General features: G+C 42.5%; 2 protein-coding genes across 4 annotated transcripts; both read left to right on the top strand.

Moving 5' to 3' along the window:
• The first annotated feature begins 110 nt into the window (after positions 1 to 110).
• On the top strand, positions 111 to 8217 carry LOC133363003 (zinc finger protein 883-like). 3 transcript variants are annotated; one of them, XM_061582006.1, is made up of 3 exons: positions 111 to 366; positions 2274 to 2370; positions 3679 to 8217. In XM_061582006.1, the coding sequence occupies exon 3, from the start codon at positions 3689 to 3691 to the stop codon at positions 5435 to 5437; it is 1749 nt and encodes a 582-aa protein (XP_061437990.1). In that variant the 5' UTR covers positions 111 to 366; positions 2274 to 2370; positions 3679 to 3688; the 3' UTR covers positions 5438 to 8217. The 3 variants fall into 3 exon arrangements, with proteins under 3 accessions (XP_061437990.1, XP_061437988.1, XP_061437989.1); XM_061582004.1 differs by having other exon boundaries at positions 3649 to 8217; XM_061582005.1 differs by lacking the exon at positions 2274 to 2370 and having other exon boundaries at positions 3649 to 8217.
• Positions 5739 to 23513, top strand: LOC133363070 (zinc finger protein 79-like). Its single transcript, XM_061582080.1, has 5 exons — positions 5739 to 5743; positions 19249 to 19306; positions 19482 to 19546; positions 19753 to 19991; positions 23500 to 23513. The coding sequence occupies exons 1-5, from the start codon at positions 5739 to 5741 to the stop codon at positions 23511 to 23513; spliced, it is 381 nt and encodes a 126-aa protein (XP_061438064.1).
• The last annotated feature ends 386 nt before the right edge of the window (positions 23514 to 23899 follow it).

Raw genomic sequence — 23899 nt, 5'->3', positions numbered from 1 at the left:
CATAATCTAGGATCTAAGCTTTGGTGACTGCAGGAATTGCTCATTGGTTATTTCGGTAAAGAAATGAAATACAATTTACATAATATATTCGTTAAAAGCCGTCGCGAGTTTGTTTTTTATTGCGACGGGTTCAGCACCCACGCCCCATCATCCCTCGACGCGTGACTTTACCGAAAGAGCCAATGAGTGTACAACGAGTTGAGTCATTCCTGCAGTTGACGAAAGCTTCAATTCTCGAATAAGTTATTCAGTTACCCAGCCCCGCTCGTTGGGGGCGTGTCTTGTACCTCGGAAGTGAATATCACGTCACATCCTGCTGCCGCCATAACGTAGCGAGGTAACGAGAGGCTGCCGTTGAAATCTGAGGTGAGAGATTTTCATCGTGGTGGTTGTTGTGGTGGTGGTGGTTGTTGTTGTTGTTTACCAAGGTAGAGCCTCTCTCTTTCTCGTAGGGATGTCAATTGAGTCGCAGCGAGTATGGGAATCCATGTCCATGTTGGGACATTACAACGCGGGGCCTAGCCACGCGGGGCCTCGCCTCCTGCCCTCGCCTGAAGGCCTTTGTTTGAATTCTCTCGCTTCAACTTGATCTGGAAGCTTTCGTAACGGCAGCAGAAATACAATAAATGAAGAAACAACCGATTTAATGTGGTGGTTTTTTTTTCATTTATTTTAGTTATATCATATTTTTTTTATCCAAACTTTTTTTCATGAATGAAAAAACAATGTATTTAGTTTCTTTTTTTCATATTTAATTTTTAATACAATTTTTTTAATTAAAACTTTTTAATACTAAAAAATATTTAATAATTTATTCGTTTCATTAATTTTTTTACCTACGTGACCTTACCGAAAAGAACAAATAATTATCTCGGTTAAACTTGATCTGGAGCTTTCGTGAGTGCAGGGATCCATACTCTTTGGTTCTTTCGGTAAAGTCACGTAGAAAGAACACATTAATTAAATAATAGCATACGACGTTTCCTTTGCAACACGAGCAATCACCATCAGGTACAAATTAATGAGAAAGCAAAGATTGTAAACTTAGAACAATAGTCTTTGGTTCTTTCGGTAAAGTTACATAGGTATAAAATAAAATAAACTTAGAATTACAATGCAATACAACACAACACAGCGAGTCGGCTCACATAACAGTCAACACCCCACCTGGTTTATTAACGTTCTTCCAAAGATTGCTAAATTTTAGAGAGAGAACTAAACACGGACATGGAGACACATACACACAAGCAGAGAGAGATAGCACAGAGACAGAGAGACACATAGGCACACAGAGAGACACAGAGAAAGAGACACATATAGACATGGAGATAGACACACACATAGGCACACAGAGAGACAGACACACAGAGAGACACAGAGAGAGATGACACAGGCACACAGAGAGAGACACATAGGCACACAGGGAGAGATAACACAGACACGTAGGCACACACATAGGGCACACACAGAAACAACACCTCTGTGTTAAGGGCTTAAATAGAGAGGGGGGCAGAGAGATACGGGGAGAGAAATGAGCATGGCAATGAGAGATTTGGAGCTTTCGTGACTGCAGGAAATACAACACGAGGACAACTTAAGTTTCTATTTTATGTAACCAGGCCGAGCCCACTTGTGCTGCTGTTACCGCTCTTATGATTTGAAGCTTTCGTGAGTGCATTTGTTGTTTTATATTTATATTATTTTGTTATTTCCCTTTTATGTGACTTTACCGAAAGAACCAAGAATATGAATCCCTGCAGTCACGAAAGCTTTAAATCAAAATTTAAAGGTGGGCTTTGTCAACGTGTGGAAATGTCTATCGGTCAAAGGCTCTAAACGCGTGCTGATGTTCACTCTTAAATGTGGAGGGGCATCCGGAGGAAAATACACGCCACCACTGAGAGAGAGGGAGACACGCAAACTCTGTTATGTTGATTTAATCCTCAATTACTTGATGGAGTGAGGAAGCATTGATAACTTTTGGTTTAGCCATGTTTGCTTGTTGTAGTACAGAGTTAGCCTGACAACTTTAATCTGAATTGTCCTATGGCAAGGGAAATTTGTGAATGTGTGTCTGTTCGAAATGTTTAGCATACTTTCTGACATGCAACAAACTTGAAATTTGGCATGTGGGTACCTTCCAGACTGTACACAATGCAAAAAGTATAAAAAATTACTTTTGCATTTTTTGGGGAGTGTGCGCAATAATGGATATATTTTGCATGGCAAGTGAGCGGTGACCTCACGTCTGTGATGTCACCCGCATGCGGCAGTCTCACGCAGTGTGCATGCTGACGTCACACATCTCCCACCCTCCGCGTTGGCCGTGGATTCATTCAAGACAAGAATCCAAGTCTCGGACGAAGCCAGGTAGTAAAGCTAGTACCTAATAAATGAAACTGAAACATTAATACTGAGCAGATGAAGGTGTGGGGCCAGGCATGGTTCTGGACACGCCACCACCTGTTTAACACGGCAGTGTGTAGCAGTGTCAAGTTTGTGTTTGCAGTAAAGTCTATTAATTCTATTGAACACGGAGGTTATATCAAAAGCATGGTTTATGTTTTTTTGTTTTTATCTGGAACTCTTTATGAGAATGGAAGCAGTCAGGAAGTTGACACAGCACACATACAGCTGACGTTAGATCTGTTCATCCCAGCATTCAAAGAAACCTGAGCCTGGCTTCACACCTCTAAGTTGCGATTGAACATGAATTTATGCATAACATAAGTAGTATTATTTTCAACACCCTTTGCTATGTCAGCTGAATTTAGCTCTTATGAATATTCATTTTGTAGCCAGACAGCCAAAATTGTGTGCTTGGAGTTTTGGGTTAACATTCATTTTGAAGATACGAGGGCTTCCAGGAATGTTTATGACCATTTGCCCTCTCATAGTGCGCCATAACAGCCCGTGTGATGAATTTGGGAAACTTTTAACTCTATCATGAATATATTAATACGTATAGACGTGTTAGTCATGTGTGACTGTATTTATATATACTCTTTGGTTCTTTCGGTAAAGTCACGTAGGTAGAAATAAAATAAGTAAAATTTTAAAAAACTTTTAAGAACACGCTTTTATGAAATGTACTTGTAATGGAAGAACTCCACGACTCCAGGAAGTGGCCCTGAGGCTTGCCGTAACACAAGCGACCGTGGTCAATTACACCCAACGTCAGTTTACCGTGGACAATTAGACCCAAGCCGAAACATAACATGTAAAAAAGATTGTTTAAATTTTTTTTATTTAATGATAGAATATAGTATTATCATCAGTATGGCGTAAGTATACCAAGTTTGCAGTCGATATCACATTGGGAAGTGGGTTAAAATTGAGTTACAAGATTTGAGGATACAACGACAACAATGACAACAACAACAGACAGTGAGTTAAATGAAAGCGTTTATTAAAATAAATCACAGCAGACATCTCAGCTATCGCAATTTTCACCCGAAGACGAACGCTTGTGTTGCGTTCGAAACGTCATTTATGTTAATTCTACCTACGTGACTTTACCGAAAGAACCATAGAGTATGGATTCCTGCAGTCATGAAAGCTTCAAATCAAGATTGTGTACTTATATATGCGTATATTCATTCCTCTGTGCCTTGATACTGACGTGTAGATGCTATTTTCTGTCTGCAGCTGTCGCTTCCTCTGACGCTTCCTCTGCAGAATTGGTCTGATGGAGCACAGGCAGTCAGCGCGGCTCGGTACGGCAAGGCAACAATCCGACCAGCGTGCATACAGCACGGATCGGACTGAAATTTTGACACAGCATCAGAAAAAACACACGGGAGAAAAACCCTTCAAGTGCACTCGGTGTGATATGGCGTTTGCAGATTCATCAACTCTTCAAAGACACCAGAGAAAACACACGGGAGAGAAACCCTTCAAGTGCATTGTGTGTGGGAAGGCATTTTCACAGTCATCTAATCTTGCAAAACACAAGAGAACACACACAGAAGAGAAATCCTTCAAGTGCAGTGTGTGTGGGAAGGCATTTTCACAGTCACAATATCTTGCACGACACCAGAGAACACACACAGGAGAGAAACCCTTCAAGTGCAGTGTGTGTGGGAAGGCATTTTTACGGTCACAACATCTTACAATACACCAGAGAACACACACAGGAGAGAAACCCTTCAAGTGCACTCTGTGTGGGAAGGCATTTTCACAGTCATATGATCTTGCAAAACACCAGAGAACTCACACAGGAGAGAAACCCTTCAAGTGCAGTGTGTGTGAGAAGGCATTTTTACAGTCACCACATCTTGCAGCACACCAGAGAACACACACAGGAGTGAAACCCTTCAAGTGCAGTGTGTGTGGGAAGGCGTTTGCAGGTCCATCAAATTGTCAAATACACCAGAGAACACACACAGGAGAGAAACCCTTCAAGTGCAGTGTGTGTGGCAAGGCATTTTCACAGTCATCTGATCTTGCAATACACCAGAGAACACACACAGGAGAGAAACCCTTCAAGTGCAGAGTGTGTGGGAAGGCATTTTCACAGTCCTCAAATCTTGCAACACACAGGAGAACACACACAGGAGAGAAACCCTTCAAGTGCAGTGTGTGTGGGAAGGCATTTTTACAGTTGCAACAAATTGCACAACACCAGAGAACACACACCGGAGAGAAACCCTTCAAGTGCAGTGTGTGTGGGAAGGCATTTTCACAGTTACAACATCTTGCACGACACCAGAGAACACACACAGGAGAGAAACCCTTCAAGTGCAGTGTGTGTGGGAAGGCATTTTCAGAGTCAAGTGATCTTGCAAAACACCAGGGAACACACACAGGAGAGAAACCCTTCAAGTGCAGTGTGTGTGGGAAGGCATTTTCAGAGTCAAGTGATCTTGCAAAACACCAGAGAACACACACAGGAGAGAGACCCTTCAAGTGCAGTGTGTGTGGGAAGGCATTTTCATACTCATCTGTTCTTGCAAGACACCAGAGAACACACACAGGAGAGAAACCCTTCAGGTGCACTTTGTGCGGGAAGGCGTTTGCACGTTCACAACATCTTCAAGAACACCAGAGAACACAGAAGCATCAGAAGATCCACAAGGAGTGGAGTCTGAAATCAGCTTGTGAAAGTCAAAGTGCCGTAAGGAGCCCATCCCTCATGAAACAAGTACCGGAAGAAAATCCCAGTTTGGGCACTTTAAAAGGTGTCAAGGCGGAATTTGAAGAGGTGATTGTGAAATGTGAAGAGGTGACGTTGAAGAGCGAAGAAGTGAAGGTAAAATGTGAAGATGAAAATTCGACTCCAGAATGGGACCTTCACATCGGTGGAGGCAACGTGAAGCAAGAGGGGAATTCTGACTGTAAGGCAGAGCGGGGCAACTCACAGCAGTTTGTGGAAGTGGAGGTGTGGGTGGACTTCCTAGACAATATAAAGTCAAATGGAGACCCGGTAGATGTGTAAGCTTGAGACGATGTCGCTTCCAATAGATGCACCTTTGTCACAGGCCTTTAATGAAAATAACGTGAAGTAGAACATTGAAATCTTAGGTTCAACCTGCAGGGTAAGAGCGGCCAATCTTGGGGGATCTGTTGGTTGGGTAGATATCTCACCAGGAGCTTCGGTGTTTCACACTGAACCCTATGGGAGCATTCATCTGGCTCTTGTGAGCCTCAGCGATTCACACTGAAGCCTATGGGAGCCTTAGTCTTGCTCTGTGAGCCTCGGTAATTAACACTGAACGCGATGGATGGGAGCCAGTGACATGGCGTGAGGTCAGTGGCTGGGGAGGCACTGGGGGCGTGGCCTCACCGGTGTGTCTGACACGCCCACCCCCCTCAGTGAGGCAGATGTGATAGCTGCCTCCCCTGGTGCTTTTTCATTGCAGTTTCATGACGAGACCAGCGAGCCTACGTATCTTTATGCACATACAGTAGAACCTCTGTTCGCGAATGCTTCTGACCACGACCAAATTGGGTATCGACCAAAACATTTACAACAGTTTATTTAATCTGGTCACGAACACATACTCGGGTGGAGATCAAACAGGGCCGCGGCCGATTTCCCCTTCCGCGCCATTTTTGTTGTTGAATTACACAAAGCGTAACAGTTATGTATATATCTTTTGTAATATAAAATTCCTAGTAAGATATGTATACATTTTGTAAGTGTAGTCATACCCCTCCTTCCTCATTCAAGCCATAGTTTAGAGAGCGAAAGCGCTGAGTACGTCAATCGCTAACATAACCCGTTAATCTCTTCTCGCATCATTAATACGATGATGCGGTGAAGTAAACGTTCATACAATATTACGGTGAATGCTTCCAAAAACAATACTGTACCCAAATATTACTGTTAACTTTCAATAGAAACATAAATTCCTCATACGAATATGCTCTCTCAGAATCGACCGACTGATGTAGCAGACGAAACAGTAATCTTGTTGAACAATTCTAAACCTTGTCAGTTTTCTCTGTTTTTCAAGGTTTTCTCAGTGTTATGCAATGTTTTTACATTTAGTTTACTATTACAATGAATTCTATGGCATAATTAACTATTTTTGTCTTTAAAAATATTTTAAAAACTTTATATACAGTTCGTAGGAGTCTGGAATGGATTAATCGTATTAACATACAATCCAATGGGGAAATTAGGTTTGAGTCACGACCAAATCGGGTTGCGACCAAAGTTATGGAACGAAATTATGGTCGTGACCAGAGGTTCTACTGTACTTGAACTCAGTTACCTGGACTATGGAAGGCGAGGACATGCAATGAAGGGGTCTACAAACATTCCATTGGTGACATGCTGAGATAGTAACAGGCAAGCCCTTACTGCCCGCGGTCCATCCAGTGTCTGAGGGGAGGCTGAGCGCGTCGCTGCCTCACCTCTCGTCTCTCCCTGTACTTGCAGCGAAGCTCTGCAAATTTGGCGATTTTGACTATAAATAAATAAATAAAACACTTGTTTTTTCATACGTGCTTTTATGAAATGTACTAGTAATGGCAGAACTCCACGACTCCAGGAAATGGCCCCGAAGCTTGCCATAACGTAAGGGACAGTGGCCAATTATAGCCAACGTCAGTTGACTGTGGGGACAATTAGACCGAAACATAACATATAAAAAAGAATGTTTAAAAATATATTTTTTTTAATGATAGAATATAGTATTGTCATCAGTATGACATAAGTATACCAAGTTTGCAGTCGATACCACATTGGGAAGTTGGTTAAAATTGAGTTACAAGATTTGAGAATACGACAAAAACGACAACAGACAGTTAAAATAAAATATTTTAAAATACTTTTTTTAAAAACACGCTTTAATGAAATGTACTGTCCGAGCTGCCCCTGCCCCCTTCTCTCATCGCTCCTCTTCCACATGCCCCGGCCCTGGGCGTGGCTCCCCAAGGCTTGCCGTGACGTAAGGGACCGCGGTGATTTACAGGCAACGTCAGTTGAGCGTGGACAATTAGAGCCGTAAAAAAGATTGTAAAAAAATATGTATTTATTTTTAATGATAAAATATGGTATTGTCATCAGTATGACACACCTATACGAATTTTGCATTCGATACATTGGGAATACGGTTGAAATTGAGTTACAAGATTTTTGGATACAACACATACAGTAAATTTAAATAAAAGCGTGTTAAATGTAAAAAAAAATCTATGTTATGGATTTTGTATGATATAATATCGTGTTGTCATCAATATGACATCGCTATACCAAGTTTGCAGTCGATAGCACATTGGGAAGTGTGTAAAATTTGAGTTAGAAGATTTCGTTTTTGAGGATACAACAGACGAAGTGAGTTAAATAGAAGCGTGTAAAAATGATTGGAATCATCTTCTTGGTTCTTTCGGTAAAGTCACGTAGAAGGGAAATAATAAAAATAAAACTTTTTAAAATAATTCTCACGACGTTTCGGCCACAACGCAAGCAGCCGTCCTCAGGTGACAGACCTGCTTGCGTTTTGGCCGACACGTGAGAATTTTATTTTAGTATGTTTTATTTATTGTTTTATTATTTCCCTTTTACGTGACTTTACCGAAAGAACCAAGAAGATGAATCCCTGCAGTCACGAAAACTTTAAATCGAAAATGATTGGAATCGTACAGAAATGACATAACACCCAATTTCAAAGCAGATGCGATCCACCCTTCTGAAACGCCCTGTAATTTACGAGTTTTGAATAATTGTAACCAAACACAATAAACCAGACACGTGAATTTGTGAACTTTCACGGCAACGTGTGTCGAGACCTTTAATCTGTGTAATCGGACACGTGTGTTTGTACATACAAAGACAAAGATCCCCCCCGGTATAGTCTTCACAGACTATTGGGGCAAGTGCTGTTAGCGGGTGGCGATGTTCGCACACCGCACCGGGTACGCATTTGAGGCTGAGTCGATGTAGGGGCGGCTCAGGACCGGTTAAAAAAATCATCTCCACTGGTTATGGGGGCCGTCCATAAACGAGGTCACGCGATTTTGGACGATTTTTGACCCCCCCACCCGCGTCACACGGCGTCACAAAAAGTCAAACCCCCTCAAATATGACGTCACACAGCTCTGTCCCCCAAATCAAGTTCAAGTTCATTTCAAGTTCATTTATTAGGTATAGCCCTGTGAGCCATTCAGCTCTTGAATCGGGTGCAACCGCAACAAACAAAAAACAAAAACATGAACAAAAAAACATCTTAAAGTGAATATGTGACTAAGTGCAAACAGAAAATCCAAGAAAAGACAGCAAAAATATTGCAGAAAAAACACCGTACACCAACGCTGTGTGCAAAAATGCCAGTGGGATGCAAGTCAAACAACAACAACAACCACAAGACAACTTAGATTAAGGCCATCAGTCTAACTCTGTACTACAACAACACAAACATGGCTAAACCAATACACTTTTCGAAATCACCAAAATAAAGCCATGAAGGCAATGAAAAAGCAATCATAGGAACTGACGGAATTTTCACAATAAATGGCATAAACAACATGTACTACCAAAACCCTGCAGCCATAGCTGGCTGCATGAGTCACTCCACAACAGCAGGAGCATCAATCGGAGTATTGTAATTTTTCAATGCACCTTTAAGATCAGCACACTAAATCAAAACACAGGTCATACTTTGTAGCGATCATCCGGAGCGAAACATTTTATTTTAGGTCACTGAATAGCACTGGCAGCTAGGGGTGTACAACTCCTCTAAAGCAGTTTTGAGTGAAGATCTCATAGGTAGTGACTCAAGTTTCAATTTATTTGCAACAGCATTCCAGACCCTGGGGGCATCAATAGCAAAGGCCCTTCCTCCAGTATATGTACGGCAATAGGGAATATTAAGCTGGTAAATGAGTGTAGACCTTAGATCAAATTTGTTCTTTGAAACAGAGACGAGATCCAGCAGGTAATCTGCAGATTTTTTTGCAAGTACATCATGAATAAATAAGATCTGGTGCACACGCCGTCGAACATTCAGAGATGTTAAGTTTGACCCAATGTAGAGATCACAGTGGTGAGTCCTATATGGGCAGTTCAATGCAAATCTTAAGGCCGAGTGATACATTGAGTCAAGCTTCTTCAGTACAGTACTTGGGGCTGATTTATACACAATGTCACAGTAATCAAGTAGAGGCAGTACGGTAGCTTTAATCAATTCCAAACGGAACATAGGAGGGAAGCAGTGCTTGTGTCGATATAGAAAACCAATTTTAATTTTTGTCTTTTTCCCAATATAATCAATGTGATCTTCAAAATTCAGTTTTGAATCCAGGATGACCCCAAGATACTTATAGATCTTGACTTGCTCTATTTGATCATTATTTAAGGTATGTAATTGGGGAAAAATAACTTCCCGCTTTAGTCCTGGTGAGAAGCATAGCACCTTGGTTTTGGCAGGATTTAGGACTAGTTTAAGAGCAACTAGCTGATGTTGTAGTTTGTTGAAATCACTCTGGAGCTTAGCAATCACGTCATCCGGAGAGCGGCCAGCAGTAATTAGTACCGTGTCATCTGCAAAAAGATTTACCCTGGAATAATCCAGTTCAGTGCCCAAGTCATTTACATAAAGAGAGAACAAGAGGGGGCCGAGAATGGAACCCTGTGGAACCCCTTTTGTTATCTTAACACTGTTTGACCTCCAACCATCTGTGAATACAGTTTGGGTGCGAGAAAAGAGGTAATTTTTTAACCATTTTACTGTGTTTTCGGAAAAACCGAGGCAACTTATTTTACTAAGCAGGATGTTGTGGTCTACTGTATCAAAAGCTTTGGACAAGTCAAGAAAAAGACAGGCGCAGTACTGCTTATTATCAAGGCTACTGTAAATGTGATTCAGAGAGTCTAATGCAGCAGATGTGGTGCTGTATTTTTTTCGGAACCCAGATTGTTTTAGATGTAATAGATTGTTGGCGGACAGGAAACTGCTAATTTGGTAGGTCAATAATTTTTCAAAAATTTTCATCAACGGGGACAAAATTGAGATAGGTCGGTAGTTATTTGGATCATCTTTAGGGCCCCCTTTGTGAAGTGGACGAACATAGGAATGTTTCCATTCTAGAGGAACTGATGCTTCTTTGATGGACAGGTTGAAAATATTGAAAATATAACACGCTTCAAATTGCTTTAAACTATTGTCATTGTCGTGCGTATTTAATGTGGCGCTGCATTCTGATGTTGTAGGAGAAAACATTTATTAAAAAGTCTATTTAATTAAGTAGAACGTGTTGTCTATATGTATTTAAAGTTGCGCATTTTGATGTGACGTCACATTTCTCAACCCCCACCCCCCTGGTGTCCTTTTTAATAAATGTTTTCTACAACATCAGAGTGCAGCGCCACATTAAATACGCACTACAATGACAATAGTTTAAAGCGATTTGAAGCGTGTATTTTTTTTAAGGGGGGGGGGGTAGAGCTTTGTGACGTCATATTTGAAGGGGGTCTGACTTTTTGTGACGCCGTGTGACGAGGGGGGGAGGGGGATCAAAAATCGTCCAAAATCGCGTGACGTCATTTATGGACGGCCTCTGGACGCAAAACTTGAACTCTGACCTCGCTCTCTGACGTCACCACTAAGCATTACCTCATCGGCGTGAAACGCCACGGGGGGGGCGGTGCGCCTCGCTAGTGACGTCATGTCACCCCTGCTTGGTCACCGTCGATGTCTGTTCCCGTACAATCCTTATTTGGGCAAAGCTACGCCCAGTGACTGGCGGCTCATTAACATAATCTAGGATCTAAGCTTTGGTGACTGCAGGAATTGCTCATTGGTTATTTCGGTAAAGAAATGAAATACAATTAACATAATATATTCGTTAAAAGCCGTCGCGAGTTTGTTTTTTTATTGCGACGGGTTCAGCACCCACGCCCCATCATCCCTCGACGTGTGACTTTACCGAAAGAGCCAATGAGTGTACAACGAGTTGAGTCATTCCTGCAGTTGACGAAAGCTTCAATTCTCGAATAAGTTATTCAGTTACCCAGCACCGCTCGTTGGGGGCGTGTCTTGTACCCCGGAAGTGAATATTACGTCACATCCTGCTGCCGCCATAACGTAGCGAGGTAACGAGAAGCTGCCGATGAAATCCGAGGTGAGAGATTTTCATCGTGGTGGTTGTGGTGGTGGTGGTTGTTGTTGTTTACCAAGGTAGAGCCTCTCTTTCTCGTAGGGATGTCAATTGAGTCGCAGCGAGTATGGGAATCCATGTCCATGTTGGGACATTACAACGCGGGGCCTAGCCACGCGGGGCCTCGCCTCCTGCCCTCGCCTGAAGGCCTTTGTTTGAATTCTCTCGCTTCAACTTGATCTGGAAGCTTTCGTGACGGCAGCAGAAATACAATAAATGAAGAAACAACCAATTTAATGTGGTGGTTTTTTTTCATTTATTTTAGTTATATCATATTTTTTTTATCCAAACTTTTTTTCATAAATGAAAAAACAAAATGTATTTAGTTTCTTTTTTTTCATATTTAATTTTTAATACAATTTTTTTCATTAAAACTTTTTAATACTAAAAAATATTTCATAATTTATTCGTTTCATTAATTTTTTTACCTACGTGACCTTACCGAAAAGAACAAATAATTATCTCGGTTAAACTTGATCTGGAGCTTTCGTGAGTGCAGGGATCCATACTCTTTGGTTCTTTCGGTAAAGTCACGTAGAAAGAACACATTAATTAAATAATAGCATACGATGTTTCCTTTGCAACACGAGCAATCACCATCAGGTACAAATGAATGAGAAAGCAAAGATTGTAAACTTAGAACAATAGTCTTTGGTTCTTTCGGTAAAGTTACATAGGTATAAAATAAAATAAACTTAGAACTACAATGCAATACAACACAACACAGCGAGTCGGCTCACATAACAGTCAACACCCCACCTGGTTTATTAACGTTCTTCCAAAGATTGCTAAATTTTAGAGAGAGAACTAAACACAGACATGGAGACACATACACACAAGCAGAGAGAGATAACACAGACAGAGAGACACATAGGCACACAGAGAGACACAGAGAAAGAGACACATATAGACATGGAGATAGACACACACATAGGCACACATAGGCACACAGAGAGACAGACACACATAAACACACAGAGACACAGAGAGATGACACAGGCACACAGAGAGAGACACATAGGCACACAGGGAGAGATAACACAGACACGTAGGCACACACATAGGCACACACAGAAACAACACCTCTGTGTTAAGGGCTTAAATAGAGAGGGGGGCAGAGAGATACGGGGGGGGGGGGGGGGTGTAGAGAAATGAGCATGGCAATGAGAGATTTGGAGCTATCGTGACTGCAGGAAATACAACACGAGGACAACTTAAGTTTCTATTTTATGTAACCAGGCCGATGTTGTATATGTTGGGTATCGAAATTTGTTATGGTGTATGCGTGCGTGGGTGAAATTATTATGTTGTATATGTGGGTTATGAATATTCAGTGAAAATAATAATTAAATGAAATTTGGCCAAATGTGTAATTATCCGGAAATATGTTAATTTATGTAATTACGCACATTTTAATTATGCCAATTCGAGAGGTAATCGTATTAATTATGCGAGTGGGTGTAATTATGATAATGCAAGTCGTTATGATAACCAGACCCCGCCTCGGTGACGAGGGTGGGTTATCGATCGGAATAAGGCAATTAATCGTATGCAGTTATGCAGGTGTGGTGTAAGTATGCAAGATTAACTTAGATTAACTCGGCATCGTTGTCTAGGTTCGTCTCATTCTCGCTTTAACATTCCCAGAGTGTGTACTCGTGGTTGTATTTAGGTCCCCGGTTCACCCCGTTATTGCTTTAACATTTACTGAGTATGTATTAGTGTGTTTATTAAGGTCACCAAGTTCAGATCTCAACGCAGAAGCAGATCTTATGCATAGATTTCAGGAAAGAATCACACAACCACTTCTGTATTGATCAATTTATTACTAATTCAACCTTAACTATGATATAGTATGCGAACTCTCAATCCCGGAACGTCAACACGGCATCAATACAGTATCATCAACGATTGTCTGATTTCACTTTGACAACGGCACATGGATCCCGCATAACGCGATGGTTGTTAGTGAGAGAGAGAGTCGTTAAAATATGCAAATACTATGCTAAGAAAACCTTAACGTTAATGAATGATTATACTCAATATTGTTCACGCAGTACCGCACTCCTTATTGATCATACGCAACCCTTATCACGTTGTTAACACCTTGGGTCACGGAACAGTTGAATACTCTGTAGAGGATGCGAGTACGTGCGGCGATTATGACTGAAAGATACTTGAAAGATTATACGGCGATAAAAAAACACAATCAAAACAGTTATTATTCTTAAAGGCACCAATCTCAACAGATACATCGGCAGGTTATCTGCCAACAGAACGGCTCGGAGTAAGGGCCTGCGACGGTGCTCCTTTTCCGAAGATCGTTATCTTATACCAAGTTTACTAATTGGGGACCAGATCACCTGATAAGGATCCGGTGGGCCACCACTCCCCACGTGAGCGTGGCTCGGCGGAAGGAGGTGCCAAGAATCAGTTCGTATTGATGGATCTGTTGGGAATTTATGCGATTAAGAGTACAGCCCACTAAATATTAAAGATAAAAATTACGAAGACTCTTATAAACGACGGATGGCCATCACTCGGTCTCGTTGTGATGCCTTCCCAGCCACGGATGGCTTATGGGTTCGAGTGTGTTTGAGTGGTAAGAGTTGTCTTGAATAGTCAGTGTTCGGAGTCGATTCTTTATGTCAAACAGACGCCTGGTGGTCGTGTGGTGAGGGGGCGGTGCGCGTCATACGTATCAGTCGCTCCCCTGTCACCGTGGTGAACTGGTTCGGATGGCTGTTGATACGCTGTCGCAGTTCAGAACCCGGTCGGTAGGTGGCGCCCACAACCCGCTCGCAGCGCGCAGCGCTGGGTCGTCGCCAAACCGCGACCCTCGCCACTCCGGCGGCAGCAGAGACCTCCGACTCGGCAGAGGTTGACGAGCTGAAGATGAGTCAAGCCGACCCGCTGGTCGCAGCTCGCTCCTGAGCCGACCCTCCCGGTCGAGCTCGCTCCTGGGTCGACCCGCTGGTCGCCCTCGCTCCTGAGTCGACCCTCCCGGTCGCACTCCTGAGTCGACCCACTGGTCGCACTCCTGAGTGGACCCGCTGGTCGCACTCCTGAGTGGACCCGCTGGTCGCACTCCTCCTGAGCCGACTCTCCCGGTCGCACTCCTGAGTGGACCCGCTGGTCGCACTAGTTTCCAATGCTCAGGATCCTTCCTTTATGCCGAAAAATCCCCCTGGATCCCGCCCACAAGGCGGGGCTTCTTTCGATTTTTGCCGTGTCAGGATTTGTCCGTAGGTAGGTGTGTCCATGTGTGTGTCCGTACGTCCGTATGTCCTTGTGTGCATCACCCACGGTATATTCCGTTGTCACACTCCCTCCATAAACCCACGAGCAAACAATCAGATGTTACAAATTGCCTCGAGGTCGTCTCTCTGTCTGGGTGCAATATTATCTCTTGTTTGGCCTTCTTCATGAACCCAAAACACAGACATCACAAATCGTCTCATAGGGGTCTTTGTTCGTGTTGCATCACCTGGAGGGAGGGGCAACGCTCTCTCCGACCCGGCGCACAAAGAAATGGTTAAAAAGTTTTAAGTTAACATTTGTCCCTTACTATTTCACAGTTATGATTCTGTATGTAACCTAAGGTCTGTCGTTTCCCATCGTGGTGCTTGACTCCAGTGGAGGTGTTTCCCCGAGCGTATACACACTCCTATCCCGCTCTGCGGGGATACAAAGACGGCCGGGATCTCCCTTTCTCTCCGACCCTGGGTTTAACATCGTTTTTTTATTATGTATTATATTCGACCTGGTGGTGATTCATCCCGTTATCCTGGCTTTTCATAAGTTTTACTTTGTCTTTTCATGCATATGCTTATTATTATTAACTTATTTCCGATATCTTAGGTCAAGGGGTAAGCTTCTTGATCCTAGGAATTCGTATTCCTTGGTGTCTGCATGGTTATATAAGCGGAATATAGTTTACGGTGAATAGCGTTAACATTGATGTTATGTCCGATATTATGTATTGTGATGTCTTTAACTTAACTTGTTTGTCAGAGCTTTACTGACACGAAGTTGCATTTCATAGCCCCGCAGTCTTTGCCCCACCCTATCTCTGCTCGCCGTTGTTGTTGCCGTCCAGCTGGCCGTTAACTCAAGGCCTCATTAATTTCCGTCACTCCTTGTAGGGGAGGGCGGTTGAACCTTGGAGTCAGTTCTGGTTTTTGTCTGCCGCCGTGCTCTTAATTTCCTTCCCTCTTCAACCTTATATATGATATATTCGCTCCTGTCTGGGTGCGATTCAATTTTGACTTAGGAAGGTTCTGATTGTCATATGCTTCGGGTCGAGTTGTATAGAAAGTATTAAAGTATGGAAATAACATTTCATATTGACTTAATGATGGTGATGGTTTAGTAGGCGTAACTTGTGGCCTGGTTTAATTGGAGTGGGTGTGAATATCAATAACTTTAGCCTACCCTGTTGTTAAATTCCGACTTTAACGTTACTTTAATAGCAATACAGAATAATTGAGCTTTTTGTCTTAACTAGGCGAATGCGAACTTCTGGTGACCCCCGCAGACTTGTTATTCAGCTGGGTCTTGCCCGCCTTGAGAGATATACAACACTCTTTTAAATCAGCTCCCCCCCTGTGCACACAGCCTTGAGCTGACCCACTTCTTTGTTCCCTCAGTGTGCACGTGTTCTAACTAGCTCGGAATCCCTGAACACACAATCAGTGATGATTCCTGGCTTTCTGTGGTTGTGATGTAGACAAAGGCGCCTCTACTTTCTTTCATTGCCTTTGCCTTGAAGCAAGGTTGCAAATTCTGCCATCCTAGCCCTCCTCCTGTTCATTACTTAACAACACCTGGTGTTTTGCAGTTTGCTGCGCTCTGGTGTGTTTATTCATTAAAAAAAAACAAGTAAAAGATAATATATAAAAATCTCATCAAATATGATTAATCTCAGTTTTGGAAGAAGGGTTAGGATACAACACCGAGCCCCACTTGTGCTGCTGTTACCGCTCTTATGATTTGAAGCTTTGTGAGTGCATTTGTTGTTTTATATTGATATTATTTTGTTATTTTCCCTTTTATGTGACTTTACCGAAAGAACCAAGAATATGAATCCCTGCAGTCACGAAAGCTTTAAATCAAAATTTAAAGGTGGGCTTTGTCAACGTGTGGAAATGACTATCGGTCACAGGCTCTAAACGCGTGCTGATGTTCACTCTTAAATGTGGAGGGGCCTCCGGAGGAAATCCACGTCACCACTGAGAGAGAGGGAGACACGCAAACTCTGTTATGTTGATTTAATCCTCAATTACTTGATGGAGTGAGGAAGCATTGAAAACTTTGGTATTATCCATGTTTGCTTGTTGTAGTACAGAGTTAGCCTGAACAACTTTAATCTGAATTGTCCTATGGCAAGGGAAATTTGTGAATGTGTGTCTGTTCGAAATGTTAGCATACTTTCTGACATGCAACAAACTTGAAATTTGGCATGTGGGTACCTTCCAGACTGTACACAATGCAAAAAGTATAAAAATTTACTTTTGCATTTTTTGGGGAGTGTGCGCAATAATGGATATATTTTGCATGGCAAGTGAGCGGTGACCTCACATCTGTGATGTCACCCGCATGCGGCAGTGTCACGCAGTGTGCATGCTGACGTCACGCATCTCCCACCCTCCGCGTGGGCGTGGATTCATTCAAGACAAGAATCAAGTCTGGACGAAGCCAGATAGTAAAGCTAGTACCCTAATAAATGAAACTGAAACATTAATATGAGCAGATGAAGGTGTGGGGCCAGGCATGGTTCTGGACACGACACCACCTGTTTAACACGGCAGTGTAGCAGTGTCAAGTTTGTGTTTGCAGTAAAGTCTATTAATTCTATTGAACACGGAGGTTATATCAAAAGCATGGTTTATGTTTTTGTTTTTATCTGGAACTCTTTATGAGAATGGAGCAGTCAGGAAGTTGACACAGCACACATACAGCTGACGTTAGATCTGTTCATCCCAGCATTCAAAGAAACCTGAGCCTGGCTTCACACCTCTAAGTTGCGATTGAACATGAATTTATGCATAACACAAGTAGTATTATTTTCAACACCCTTTGCTATGTCAGCTGAATTAGCTCTTATGAATATTCATTTTGTAGCCAGACAGCCAAAATTGTGCTTGGAGTTTTGGGTTAACATTCATTTTGAAGATCGAGGGCTTCCAGGAATGTTTATGACCATTTGCCCTCTCATAGTGCGCCATAACAGCCCGTGTGATGAATTTGGGAAACTTTTAACTCTATCATGAATATATAATACGTATAGACGTGTTAGTCATGTGTGACTGTATTTATATATACTCTTTGGTTCTTTCGGTAAAGTCACGTAGGTAGAAATAAAATAAGTAAAATTTTAAAAAACTTTTAAGAACACGCTTTTATGAAATGTACTTGTAATGGAAGAACTCCACGACTCCAGGAAGTGGCTCTGAGGCTTGCCGTAACACAAGCGACCGTGGTCATTACAGCCAACGTCAGTTTACCGTGGACAATTAGACCCAAGCCGAAACATAACATGTAAAAAAGATTGTTTAAATTTGTTTTATTTAATGATAGAATATAGTATTGTCATCAGTATGGCGTAAGTATACCAAGTTTGCAGTCGATATCACATTGGGAAGTGGGTTAAAATTGAGTTACAAGATTTGAGGATACAACAACAACAATGACAACAACAACAGACAGTGAGTTAAATGAAAGCGTTTATTAAATAAATCACAGCAGACATCTCAGCTATCGCAATTTTCACCCGAAGACGAACGCTTGTGTTGCGTTCGAAACGTCATTTATGTTAATTCTACCTACGTGACTTTACCGAAAGAACCATAGAGTATGGATTCCTGCAGTCATGAAAGCTTCAAATCAAGATTGTGTACTTATATGCGTATATTCATTCCTCTGTGCCTTGATACTGACGTAGATGCTATTTTCTGTCTGCAGCTGTCGCTTCCTCTGACGCTTCCACTGCAGAATTGGTCTATGGAGCACAGGCAGTCAGCGCGGCTCGGTACGGCAAGGCAACAATCCGACCAGCGTGCATACAGCACGGATCGGACTGAATTTTGACACAGCATCAGAAAAAACACACGGGAGAAAAACCCTTCAAGGCACTCGGTGTGAGATGGCGTTTGCAGATTCATCAACTCTTCAAAGACACCAGAGAAAACACACGGGAGAAAACCCTTCAAGTGCATTGTGGTGGGAAGGCATTTTCACAGTCATCTAATCTTGCACAAACCAGAGAACACACACAGAGAGAAATCCTTCAAGTGCAGGTGTGTGGGAAGGCATTTTTCACAGTCACAAATCTTGCACACCAGAGAACAACACAGGAGAGAAACCCTTCAAGTGCACTGTGTGTGGGAAGGCATTTTACGGTCACAACATCTTACAATACACAGAGACCACACAGGAGATAAACCCTTCAAGTGCACTCTGTGTGGGAAGGCATTTTCACAGTCATATGATCTTGCAAAACACCAGAGAACTCACACAGGAGTGAAACCCTTCAAGTGCAGTGTGTGGAGAAGGCATTTTTACCATCTTCTTGCAAGACACCAGAGAACACACACAGGAGAGTGAAACCCTTCAAGTGCAGTGTGTGTGGGAAGGCTTTTGCAGTCATAATCTTGCAATACACCAGAGAACACACACAGGAGAGAAACCCTTCAGGCAGTGTGTGGGCAAGGCATTTTCACAGTCTCAATCTTGCAAACACAGAGAACACACACAGGAGAGAAACCCTTCAAGTGCAGTGTGTGTGGGAAGGCATTTTCACAAATCTTGCAACACCAGGAGAACACACACAGGAGAGAAACCTTCAAGTGCAGTGTGTGGGAAGGCATTTTTCACAGTCACAATTGCAACACCAGAGAACACACACAGGAGAGAAACCCTTCAAGTGCAGAGTGTGTGGAAGGCATTTTCCAGTTACAACATTGCACGACACAGGAGAACACACACAGGAGAGAAACCCTTCAAGTGCAGTGTGTGTGGGAAGGCATTTTCATACTCATCTGTTCTTGCAAGACACCAGAGAACACACAGGAGAGAAACCCTTCAAGTGCAGAGTGTGTGGGAAGGCATTTTCACAGTCAAATCTTGCAACACACCGAGAACACACAGGAGAGAACCCTTCAAGTGCAGTGTGTGTGGGAAGGCATTTTCATACTCATCTGTTCTTGCAAGACACCAGAGAACACACACAGGAGAGAAACCCTTCAGGTGCACTCTGTGCGGGAAGGCGTTTGCACGTTCACAACATCTTCAAGAACACCAGAGAACACAGAAGCATCAGAAGATCCACAAGGAGTGGAGTCTGAAATCAGCTTGTGAAAGTCAAAGTGCCGTAAGGAGCCCATCCCTCATGAAAAGTACCGGAAGAAAATCCCAGTTTGGGCACTTTAAAAGGTACAAGGCGGAATTTGAAGAGGTGATTGTGAAATGTGAAGAGGTGACGTTGAAGAGCGAAGAAGTGAAGGTAAAATGTGAAGATGAAAATTCGACTCCAGAATGGGACCTTCACATCGGTGGAGGCAACGTGAAGCAAGAGGGGAATTCTGACTGTAAGGCAGAGCGAGGCAACTCACAGCCGTTTGTGGAAGTGGAGGTGTGGTGTGGACTTCCTAGACAATATAAAGTCAAATTGGAGACCCGGTAGATGTGTAAGCGTTGAGACGATGTCGCTTCCAATAGATGCACCTTTGTCATCAGGCCTTTAATGAAAATAACGTGAAGTAGAACATTGAAATCTTAGGTTCAACTGCAGGTAAGAGCGGCCAGTCTTGGTGGATTGTTGGTTTTGGGTAGATATTCACCAGGAGCTTCGGTGTTTACCACTGAACCCTATGGGAGCCTTCATCTGGCTCTGTGAGCCTCAGCGATTCACACTGAAGCCTATGGGAGCTTAGTCTTGCTCTGTGAGCCTCGGTAATTACAATGAATGCGATGGATGGGAGCCAGTGAACATGGCGTGAGGTCAGTGGCTGGGGAGGCACTGGGGGCGTGGCCTCACCGGTGTGTCTTGACCGCCCACCCCCCTCAGTGAGGCAGATGTGATAGCTGCCTCCCCTGGTGCTTTTTCATTGCAGTTTCATGACGAGACCAGCGAGCCTACGTATCTTTATGCACATACAGTAGAACCTCTGGTCCGCGAATGCTTCTGATCACGACCAAATTGGGTTTCGACCAAAACATTTACAACAGTTTATTTAATCTGGTCCCGAACACATACTCGGGTGGAGATCAAACAGGGCCGCGGCCGATTTCTCCTTCCGCGCCATTTTTGTTGTTGAAGTACACAAAGCGTAACAGTTATGTATATATCTTTTGTAATATAAATTCCTAGTAAGATATGTATACATTTTTGTAAGTGTAGGCATACCCCTCCTTCCTCATTCAAGCCATAGTTTAGAGAGCGAAAGCGCTGAGTACGTCAATCGCTAACATAAGAACCCGTTAATCTCTTCTCGCATTAATACGATGATGCGGTGAAGTTAACGTTCATACGATTACGGTGAATGCTTCCAAAAACAATACTGTACTCAAATATTACTGTTAACTTTCAATAGAAACATAAATTGCTCATATGAATATGCTCTCTCAGAATCGACCGACTGATGTAGCAGACGAAACAGTAATCTGTTGAACAATTCTAAACCTTGTCAGTTTTTCTCTGTTTTTCAAGGTTTTCTCAGTGTTATGCAATGTTTTTACATTTAGTTTACTATTACAATGAATTCTATGGCATAATTAACTTTTTTTGTCCTTAAAAATATTTTTAAAACTTTATATACAGTTCGTAGGAGTCTGGAATGGATTAATCGTATTAACATACAATCCAATGGGGGAAATTAGGTTTGAGTCACGACCCCAAATCGGGTTGCGACCAAAGTTATGGAACGAATTATGGTCGTGACCAGAGTTCTACTGTACTTGAACTCAGTTCCCTGGACTATGGAAGGCGAGGACATGCAATGAAGGGGTCTACAAACATTTCCATTGGTGACATGCTGAGATAGTAACAGGCCAAGCCCTTACTGCCCGCGGTCCATCCAGTGTCTGAGGGGAGGCTGAGCGTGTCGCTGCCTCACCTCTCGTCTCTCCCTGTACTTGCAGCGAAGCTCCGCAAATTTGGCGATTTTGACTATAAATAAATAATTAAGAAAAACACTTGCTTTTTCATACGTGCTTTTATGAAATGTACTAGTAATGGCAGAACTCCACGACTCCAGGAAATGGCCCCCGAAGCTTGCCATAACGTAAGGGACAGTGGCCAATTATAGCCAACGTCAGTTGACTGTGGGGACAATTAGACCGAAACATAACATAAAAACGAATGTTAAAAATATATTTTTTTAAATGATAGAATATAGTATTGTCATCAGTATGACATAAGTATACCAAGTTTGCAGTCGATACCACATTGGGAAGTTGGTTAAAATTGAGTTACAAGATTTGAGAATACGACAAAAAACGACAACAGACAGTTAAAATTAAATATTTTAAAATACTTTTTTTAAAAACACGCTTTAATGAAATGTACTGTCCGAGCTGCCCCTGCCCCCTTCTCTCATCGCTCCTCTTCCACATGCCCCGGCCCTGGGCGTGGCTCCCCAAGGCTTGCCGTGACGTAAGGGACCGCGGTGATTTACAGGCAACGTCAGTTGAGCGTGGACAATTAGAGCCGTAAAAAAGATTGTAAAAAATATTATTTATTTTTAATGATAAAATATGGTATTGTCATCAGTATGACACACCTATACGAATTTTGCATTCGATACATTGGGAATACGGTTGAAATTGAGTTACAAGATTTTTGGATACAACACATACAGTAAATTTAATAAAAGCGTGTTAACTGTAAAAAAAATCTATGTTATGGATTTTGTATGATATAATATCGTGTTGTCATCAATATGACATCGCTATACCAAGTTTGCAGTCGATAGCACATTGGGAAGTGTGTAAAATTTGAGTTAGAAGATTTCGTTTTTGAGGATACAACAGACGAAGTGAGTTAAATAGAAGCGTGTAAAAATGATTGGAATCATCTTCTTGGTTCTTTCGGTAGTCACGTAGAAGGGAAATAATAAAAATAAAACTTTTTAAAATAATTCTCACGACGTTTCGGCCACAACGCAAGCAGCCGTCCTCAGGTGACAGACCTGCTTGCGTTTTGGCCGAAACGTGAGAATTTTATTTTAGTATGTTTTATTTATTTATTGTTTTATTATTTCCCTTTTACGTGACTTTACCGAAAGAACCAAGAAGATGAATCCCTGCAGTCACGAAAACTTTAAATCGAAAATGATTGGAATCGTACAGAAATGACATAACACCCAATTTCAAAGCAGATTGCGGTCCACCCTTCTGAAACGCCCTGTAATTTACGAGTTTTGAATAATTGTAACCAAACACAATAAACCAGACACGTGAATTTGTGAACTTTCACGGCAACGTGTGTCGAGACCTTTAATCTGTGTAATCGGCCACGTGTGTGTGTACATACAAACACAAAGATCCCCCCCGGTATAGCCTTCACAGACTATTGGGGCAAGTGCTGTTAGCGGGTGGCGATATTCGCACACCGCACCGGGTACGCATTTGAGGCTGAGTCGATGTAGGGGCGGCTCAGGACCGGTTAAAAAAATCATCTCCACTGGTTATGGGGGCCGTCCATAAATGAGGTCACGCGATTTTGGACGATTTTTGACCCCCCCACCCGCGTCACACGGCGTCACAAAAAGTCAAACCCCCTCAAATATGACGTCACACAGCTCTGCCCCCCAAATAAAATATAACACGCTTCAAATTGCTTTAAACTATTGTCATTGTCGTGCGTTTTTAATGTGGCGCTGCATTCTGATGTAGGAGGAAAACATTAAAAGTCTATTTAATTATGTAGAATGTGTTGTCTATATGTATTTAAAGTTGCGCATTTTGATGTGATGTCACATTTCTCAACCCCCACCCCCCTGGTCTCCTTTTTAATAAATGTTTTCTTCTACAACAACAGAGTGCAGCGCCACATTAAATACGCACTACAATGACAATAGTTTAAAGCGATTTGAAGCGTGTTTTTTTTGAAGGGGGGGGGGGGGGTAGAGCTTTGTGACGTCATATTTGAGGGGGGTCTGACTTTTTGTGACGCTGTGTGACGAGGGGGGGGGGGGATCAAAAATTGTCCAAAATCGCGTGACGTCATTTATGGACGGCCTCTGTACGCAAAACTTTAACTCTGACCCCTCTCTCTGACGTCACCACTAAGCAT

The sequence above is a fragment of the Lethenteron reissneri genome, unplaced genomic scaffold (assembly GCF_015708825.2).
Source record: "Lethenteron reissneri isolate LAM-NWPU_2019-01 unplaced genomic scaffold, ASM1570882v1 scaffold_1639, whole genome shotgun sequence".
In the NCBI taxonomy this organism is placed as follows: domain Eukaryota; kingdom Metazoa; phylum Chordata; class Hyperoartia; order Petromyzontiformes; family Petromyzontidae; genus Lethenteron; species Lethenteron reissneri.
This window is presented reverse-complemented; position numbering and strand designations above follow the sequence as displayed.

Bases quoted from the DNA above. Each gene is read 5' to 3' on its own strand.
- LOC133363003 (XM_061582005.1), top strand. From the start codon at position 3,689: ATGGAGCACAGGCAGTCAGCGCGGCTCGGTACGGCAAGGCAACAATCC.
- LOC133363070 (XM_061582080.1), top strand. The intron at 19,307-19,481 runs GTGGGCAAGGCA...CATTTTTCACAG, and splicing joins AGAAACCCTTCAGGCAGTGT to TCACAATTGCAACACCAGAG. The intron at 19,547-19,752 runs GCATTTTCCAGT...GAGAACACACAG, and splicing joins AAGTGCAGAGTGTGTGGAAG to GAGAGAACCCTTCAAGTGCA.